At 53.5% G+C, this 7500-nt stretch overlaps 2 protein-coding genes across 22 annotated transcripts in view; both read left to right on the top strand.

The window, feature by feature from the left end:
- The window catches only part of LOC118383374 (uncharacterized), a 33678-nt gene that overhangs the window by 22510 nt on the left and 3668 nt on the right, over nt 1–7500 (top strand). Inside the window, exon 3 of the mRNA XM_052506209.1 lies at nt 6151–7500. This exon is cut by the window's right edge and continues 243 nt beyond it. Within this exon, the coding sequence (XP_052362169.1) occupies nt 6151–7500 (1350 nt within the window). The remainder of the gene's footprint in view (nt 1–6150) is intronic.
- Nucleotides 821–4839, top strand: LOC127922423 (uncharacterized). Of its 21 annotated transcripts, none has more exons than XR_008111273.1 (5): nt 935–1050; nt 2087–2166; nt 2467–2506; nt 2747–2926; nt 4127–4240. XR_008111273.1 is itself a non-coding variant. In XM_052506213.1 (5 exons), exons 1-5 carry the CDS (start codon nt 1370–1372, stop codon nt 4439–4441), a joined length of 912 nt encoding a protein of 303 aa, XP_052362173.1. In that variant the 5' UTR covers nt 1362–1369; the 3' UTR covers nt 4442–4839. The 21 variants fall into 21 exon arrangements, 2 of the variants coding, with proteins under 2 accessions (XP_052362173.1, XP_052362172.1); XM_052506213.1 differs by lacking the exons at nt 935–1050; nt 2747–2926 and adding exons at nt 1362–2026; nt 4367–4839 and having other exon boundaries at nt 4127–4186; XM_052506212.1 differs by lacking the exons at nt 935–1050; nt 2467–2506 and adding exons at nt 1362–2026; nt 4367–4839 and having other exon boundaries at nt 2087–2146; nt 2687–2806; nt 4127–4186.

The raw sequence follows: 7500 nt of genomic DNA on the forward strand, positions 1-7500 counted from the left end.
AGTTTTAGTATAGCCAATTGGAATTTGTTGTCTGTATATTTGATAATTTCATTGAGGATACCATCAACACCACAGGCCTTTTTGGGTTGGAGGGTTTTTATTTTGTCCTGTAACTCATTCAATGTAATTGGAGAATCCAGTGGGTTCTGGTAGTCTTTAATAGTTGATTCTAAGATCTGTATTTGGTCATGTATCATGTATATGTTTTTGCTCTTTATTCTTTGTTATAGAGCCAAAAAGATTGGAGAAGTGGTTTACCCAGACATCTCCATTTTGGATAGATAATTCTGTGTGTTGTTGTTTGTTTAGTGTTTTCCAATTTTCCCAGAAGTGGTTAGAGTCTATGGATTCTTCAATTGCATTGAGCTGGTTTCTCTGTCTCTCTCTGTCTGTCTCTCTCTCTCTCTGTCTCTCTCTGTCTCTGTCTCTCTCCCTCTGTACCCCCACATACTCTCTCTCATACGCTCTCTTCGTTCTCATACTGTCTTCCTCCCTCCATCTTAACCCCCATGCTAATGAGGTGGAATGTCAGGGTCAATGAGACATCCAGTCATGTCACTAATGTCAAACACATCATCCATCCACAGAGGTCCATCACTGAGGGGGAAAACACACTGTAATGAGAGAATATCTCATTATATTTGATGACTCCACACAGCCTCACTCTGGGTAGGAGGTCAGGGCTGACCACTGAAGGAGAGGTGATGTCAGGACACAGGAGGACACTATGCAGGAGGTCAGGGCTGACCACTGAAGGAGAGGTGATGTCAGGACACAGGAGGTGTCTGGGTAGGAGGGCTGACCACTCAGGTGATGTCAGGACACAGGAGGTGTCTGGGTAGGAGGTCAGGGATGACCACTGAAGGAGAGGTGATGTCAGGACACAGGAGGTGTCTGGGTAGGAGGCCAGGGATGACCACTGAAGGAGAGGTGATGTCAGGACACAGGAGGTGTCTGGGTAGGAGGCCAGGGATGACCACTGAAGGAGAGGTGATGTCAGGACACAGGAGGTGTCTGGGTAGGAGGCCAGGGATGACCACTGAAGGAGAGGTGATGTCAGGACACAGGAGGTGTCTGGGTAGGAGGTCAGGGATGACCACTGAAGGAGAGGTGATGTCAGGACACAGGAGGTGTCTGGGTAGGAGGCCAGGGATGACCACTCAGGGATGACCACTGAAGGAGAAGGGTGATGTCAGGACACAGGAGGTGTCTGGGTAGGAGGCCAGGGATGACCACTGAAGGAGAGGTGATGTCAGGACACATGAGGTGTCTGGGTAGGAGGTCAGGGATGACCACTGAAGGAGAGGTGATGTCAGGACACAGGAGGTGTCTGGGTAGGAGGCCAGGGCTGACCACTGAAGGAGAGGTGATGTCAGGACACAGGAGGTGTCTGGGTAGGAGGTCAGGGCTGACCACTGAAGGAGAGGTGATGTCAGGACACAGGAGGTGTCTGGGTAGGAGGTCAGGGCTGACCACTGAAGGAGAGGTGATGTCAGGACACAGGAGGTGTCTGGGTAGGAGGTCAGGGCTGACCACTGAAGGAGAGGTGATGTCAGGACACAGGAGGTGTCTGGGTAGGAGGCCAGGGCTGACCACTGAAGGAGAGGTGATGTCAGGACACAGGAGGACACTATGCAGGAGGTCAGGGCTGACCACTGAAGGAGAGGTGATGTCAGGACACAGGATGACACTATGCAGGAGGTCAGGGCTGACCACTGAAGGAGAGGTGATGTCAGGACACAGGAGGACACTATGCAGGAGGCCAGGGATGACCACTGAAGGAGAGGTGATGTCAGGACACAGGAGGACACTATGCAGGAGGTCAGGGCTGACCACTAAAGGAGAGGTGATGTCAGGACACAGGAGGTGTCTGGGTAGGAGGTCAGGGCTGACCACTAAAGGAGAGGTGATGTCAGGACACAGGAGGTGTCTGGGTAGGAGGTCAGGGCTGACCACTGAAGGAGAGGTGATGTCAGGACACAGGAGGTGTCTGGGTAGGAGGTCAGGGATGACCACTGAAGGAGAGGTGATGTCAGGACACATGAGGTGTCTGGGTAGGAGGTCAGGGCTGACCACTGAAGGAGAGGTGATGTCAGGACACAGGAGGTGTCTGGGTAGGAGGCCAGGGATGACCACTGAAGGAGAGGTGATGTCAGGACACAGGAGGTGTCTGGGTAGGAGGTCAGGGCTGACCACTGAAGGAGAGGTGATGTCAGGACACAGGAGGTGTCTGGGTAGGAGGTCAGGGCTGACCACTGAAGGAGAGGTGATGTCAGGACACAGGAGGACACTATGCAGGAGGTCAGGGCTGACCACTGAAGGAGAGGTGATGTCAGGACACAGGAGGACACTATGCAGGAGGTCAGGGCTGACCACTGAAGGAGAGGTGATGTCAGGACACAGGAGGACACTATGCAGGAGTACAGGGCTGACCACTGAAGGAGAGGTGATGTCAGGACACATGAGGTGTCTGGGTAGGAGGTCAGGGATGACCACTGAAGGAGAGGTGATGTCAGGACACAGGAGGTGTCTGGGTAGGAGGTCAGGGCTGACCACTGAAGGAGAGGTGATGTCAGGACACAGGAGGTGTCTGGGTAGGAGGTCAGGGCTGACCACTGAAGGAGAGGTGATGTCAGGACACAGGAGGTGTCTGGGTAGGAGGTCAGGGCTGACCACTGAAGGAGAGGTGATGTCAGGACACAGGAGGTGTCTGGGTAGGAGGCCAGGGATGACCACTGAAGGAGAGGTGATGTCAGGACACAGGAGGTGTCTGGGTAGGAGGTCAGGGATGACCACTGAAGGAGAGGTGATGTCAGGACACAGGAGGTGTCTGGGTAGGAGGCCAGGGATGACCACTGAAGGAGAGGTGATGTCAGGACACAGGAGGTGTCTGGGTAGGAGGCCAGGGATGACCACTGAAGGAGAGGTGATGTCAGGACACAGGAGGTGTCTGGGTAGGAGGCCAGGGATGACCACTGAAGGAGAGGTGATGTCAGGACACAGGAGGTGTCTGGGTAGGAGGTCAGGGCTGACCACTGAAGGAGAGGTGATGTCAGGACACAGGAGGTGTCTGGGTAGGAGGTCAGGGCTGACCACTGAAGGAGAGGTGATGTCAGGACACAGGAGGTGTCTGGGTAGGAGGTCAGGGCTGACCACTGAAGGAGAGGTGATGTCAGGACACAGGAGGTGTCTGGGTAGGAGGTCAGGGCTGACCACTGAAGGAGAGGTGATGTCAGGACACAGGAGGTGTCTGGGTAGGAGGTCAGGGCTGACCACTGAAGGAGAGGTGATGTCAGGACACAGGAGGTGTCTGGGTAGGAGGTCAGGGCTGACCACTGAAGGAGAGGTGATGTCAGGACACAGGAGGTGTCTGGGTAGGAGGCCAGGGCTGACCACTGAAGGAGAGGTGATGTCAGGACACAGGAGGACACTATGCAGGAGGTCAGGGCTGACCACTGAAGGAGAGGTGATGTCAGGACACAGGAGGACACTATGCAGGAGGTCAGGGCTGACCACTGAAGGAGAGGTGATGTCAGGACACAGGAGGACACTATGCAGGAGGCCAGGGATGACCACTGAAGGAGAGGTGATGTCAGGACACAGGAGGACACTATGCAGGAGTACAGGGCTGACCACTGAAGGAGAGGTGATGTCAGGACACAGGAGGTGTCTGGGTAGGAGGTCAGGGCTGACCACTGAAGGAGAGGTGATGTCAGGACACAGGAGGTGTCTGGGTAGGAGGTCAGGGCTGACCACTGAAGGAGAGGTGATGTCAGGACACAGGAGGTGTCTGGGTAGGAGGTCAGGGCTGACCACTGAAGGAGAGGTGATGTCAGGACACAGGAGGTGTCTGGGTAGGAGGTCAGGGCTGACCACTGAAGGAGAGGTGATGTCAGGACACAGGAGGACACTATGCAGGAGGTCAGGGCTGACCACTGAAGGAGAGGTGATGTCAGGACACAGGAGGACACTATGCAGGAGGTCAGGGCTGACCACTGAAGGAGAGGTGATGTCAGGACACAGGAGGACACTATGCAGGAGGACAGGGCTGACCACTGAAGGAGAGGTGATGTCAGGACACAGGAGGTGTCTGGGTAGGAGGTCAGGGCTGACCACTGAAGGAGAGGTGATGTCAGGACACAGGAGGTGTCTGGGTAGGAGGTCAGGGATGACCACTGAAGGAGAGGTGATGTCAGGACACAGGAGGTGTCTGGGTAGGAGGTCAGGGCTGACCACTGAAGGAGAGGTGATGTCAGGACACAGGAGGTGTCTGGGTAGGAGGTCAGGGCTGACCACTGAAGGAGAGGTGATGTCAGGACACAGGAGGACACTATGCAGGAGGTCAGGGCTGACCACTGAAGGAGAGGTGATGTCAGGACACAGGAGGACACTATGCAGGAGGTCAGGGCTGACCACTGAAGGAGAGGTGGTCAGGAACTGAACTGAATCTAAACCCACTCAGGTGCTGTTAATAACGAAGAGAGTTCTCCTCTCTAGCAGGAACCGTGGTGGAGGCTGTTTTTAGGGTTTAATCCCTGGCCCATCTCTCTTATCTCTACCTAAACCTCAGGCTCAGGCCCCTCAGAGACACAGAGGAGGACAGGACAGCAAGGCAAGGAGCTATATAGTTGGCAAGGAGAAGGTTCCACTCCTAAACAGAGCTATATAGTTGGCAAGGAGACAGTTCCACCCCTAAACAGAGCTATATAGTTGGCAAGGACACAGTTCCACCCCTAAACAGAGCTATATAGTTGGCAAGGAGACAGTTCCACCCCTAACCAGAGCTATATAGTTGGCAAGGACACAGTTCCACCCCTAAACAGAGCTATATAGTTGGCAAGGAGACAGTTCCACCCCTAAACAGAGCTATATAGTTGGCAAGGACACAGTTCCACCCCTAAACAGAGCTATATAGTTGGCAAGGAGACAGTTCCACCCCTAAACAGAGCTATATCGTTGTCAAGGAGACAGTTCCACCCCTAAACAGAGCTATATAGTTGGCAAGGAGACAGTTCCAGTTCCACCCTAAACAGAGCTATATAGTTGGCAAGGAGACAGCTCCACCCCTAACCAGAGCTATATAGTTGGCAAGGAGAGAGTTCCACCCCTAAACAGAGCTATATAGTTGGCAAGGAGACAGTTCCACCCCTAAACAGAGCTATATCGTTGGCAAGGAGACAGTTCCACCCCTAAACAGAGCTATATAGTTGGCAAGGAGACAGTTCCACCCCTAAACAGAGCTATATAGTTGGCAAGGAGACAGTTCCACCCCTAAACAGAGCTATATAGTTGGCAAGGAGACAGTTCCACCCCTAAACAGAGCTATATAGTTGGCAAGGAGACAGTTCCACCCCTAACCAGAGCTATATAGTTGGCAAGGAGAGAGTTCCACCCCTAAACAGAGCTATATAGTTGGCAAGGAGACAGTTCCACCCCTAAACAGAGCTATATAGTTGGCAAGGAGAGAGTTCCACCCCTAAACAGAGCTATATAGTTGGCAAGGAGACAGTTCCACCCCTAAACAGAGCTATATAGTTGGCAAGGAGACAGTTCCACCCCTAAACAGAGCTATATAGTTGGCACTGGCAGATTTTTCTATCCCTTCAGCGTGTGTGTGTGTGTGTGTGTGTGTGTGTGTGTGTGTGTGTGTGTGTGTTTAACTATTCTTGTGGGGACCAGAAGTCTATTTCTCGGTGGTTAGGTTAGGGTTAGAATTACGTTAAGGGTTAGGAGCTACGGTTCGTTTTAGGGTATGTGTATGTGTTAGGTTAGGGGTTCGGGAAAATAGGAATTTGAATAGGACTGAATTGTGTGTCCCCACAAGGTTAGCCTCACAAGTGTGTGTGTGTGTGTGGTTGGGGGGTACTGTGTGTGTGTGTCAGTGTCAGGGAGGAAGTGAATCAGAATGCCTACATTCCACAGCAAAGGCGTGGCCTAGAGAGAAAGGCTCCATTTATACCACAGAGGGTGCATCCCAAATGAAAGCCTTATTCCCACAGGACTCCAACAAGGACAGTGCACTGTGTAGCAAATAGGGTGCCAATTAGGACGCAGACAGAGCAGGAGGGAAGGAGAAAGAGAGGAAGGCAGTGTTGAGTCACCCACCACTGATGACAGAGTTAAAGTACAGTACATTCTTTCCCATGTCAGATGTCAGGGCCTATCAGAGAGAGGAAGGAGTCCTACCCTCACCATGTCAGAGCCTATCAGAGAGAGGAAGGAGCACTGTCCTCACCATGTCAGGGCCTATCAGAGAGAGGAAGGAGCCCTGTCCTCACCATGTCAGGGCCTATCAGAGAGAGGAAGGAGTCCTACCCTCACCATGTCAGAGCCTATCAGAGAGAGGAAGGAGCCCTGTCCTCACCATGTCAGGGCCTATCAGAGAGAGGAAGGAGTCCTACCCTCACCATGTCAGGGCCTATCAGAGAGAGGAAGGAGCCCTGTCCTCACCATGTCAGGGCCTATCAGAGAGAGGAAGGAGCCCTGTCCTCACCATGTCAGGGCCTATCAGAGAGAGGAAGGAGTCCTACCCTCACCATGTCAGGGCCTATCAGAGAGAGGAAGGAGTCCTACCCTCACCATGTCAGAGCCTATCAGAGAGAGGAAGGAGCCCTACCCTCACCATGTCAGGGCCTATCAGAGAGAGGAAGGAGTCCTACCCTCACCATGTCAGGGCCTATCAGAGAGAGGAAGGAGCCCTGTCCTCACCATGTCAGGGCCTATCAGAGAGAGGAAGGAGCCCTACCCTCACCATGTCAGGGCCTATCAGAGAGAGGAAGGAGTCCTGTCCTCACCATGTCAGGGCCTATCAGAGAGAGGAAGGAGCCCTGTCCTCACCATGTCAGAGCCTATCAGAGAGAGGAAGGAGCCCTACCCTCACCATGTCAGGGCCTATCAGAGAGAGGAAGGAGTCCTACCCTCACCATGTCAGAGCCTATCAGAGAGAGGAAGGAGCCCTGTCCTCACCATGTCAGGGCCTATCAGAGAGAGGAAGGAGCCCTACCCTCACCATGTCAGGGCCTATCAGAGAGAGGAAGGAGCCCTACCCTCACCATGTCAGGGCCTATCAGAGAGAGGAAGGAGCCCTACCCTCACCATGTCAGAGCCTATCAGAGAGAGGAAGGAGCCCTACCCTCACCATGTCAGGGCCTATCAGAGAGAGGAAGGAGCCCTGTCCTCACCATGTCAGGGCCTATCAGAGAGAGGAAGGAGCCCTGTCCTCACCATGTCAGGGCCTATCAGAGAGAGGAAGGAGCCCTGTCCTCACCATGTCAGGGCCTATCAGAGAGAGGAAGGAGCCCTACCCTCACCATGTCAGGGCCTATCAGAGAGAGGAAGGAGCCCTGTCCTCACCATGTCAGAGCCTATCAGAGAGAGGAAGGAGCCCTGTCCTCACCATGTCAGGGCCTATCAGAGAGAGGAAGGAGCCCTACCCTCACCATGTCAGGGCCTATCAGAGAGAGGAAGGAGCCCTGTCCTCACCATGTCAGGGCCTATCAG

Source organism: Oncorhynchus keta, unplaced genomic scaffold (assembly GCF_023373465.1).
Source record: "Oncorhynchus keta strain PuntledgeMale-10-30-2019 unplaced genomic scaffold, Oket_V2 Un_contig_25643_pilon_pilon, whole genome shotgun sequence".
Lineage (NCBI taxonomy): Eukaryota > Metazoa > Chordata > Actinopteri > Salmoniformes > Salmonidae > Oncorhynchus > Oncorhynchus keta.

What these genes read in the sequence shown, in the direction of transcription:
- LOC127922423 (XM_052506212.1), top strand. Translation starts at nt 1,370, where the DNA reads ATGTCAGGACACAGGAGGTGTCTGGGTAGGAGGTCAGGGCTGACCACT. An exon ending in GGATGACCACTGAAGGAGAG is followed by an intron (nt 2,027 to 2,086) that starts GTGATGTCAGGA and finishes ACTGAAGGAGAG; the next exon opens with GTGATGTCAGGACACAGGAG. An exon ending in GGATGACCACTGAAGGAGAG is followed by an intron (nt 4,187 to 4,366) that starts GTGATGTCAGGA and finishes ACTGAAGGAGAG; the next exon opens with GTGATGTCAGGACACAGGAG.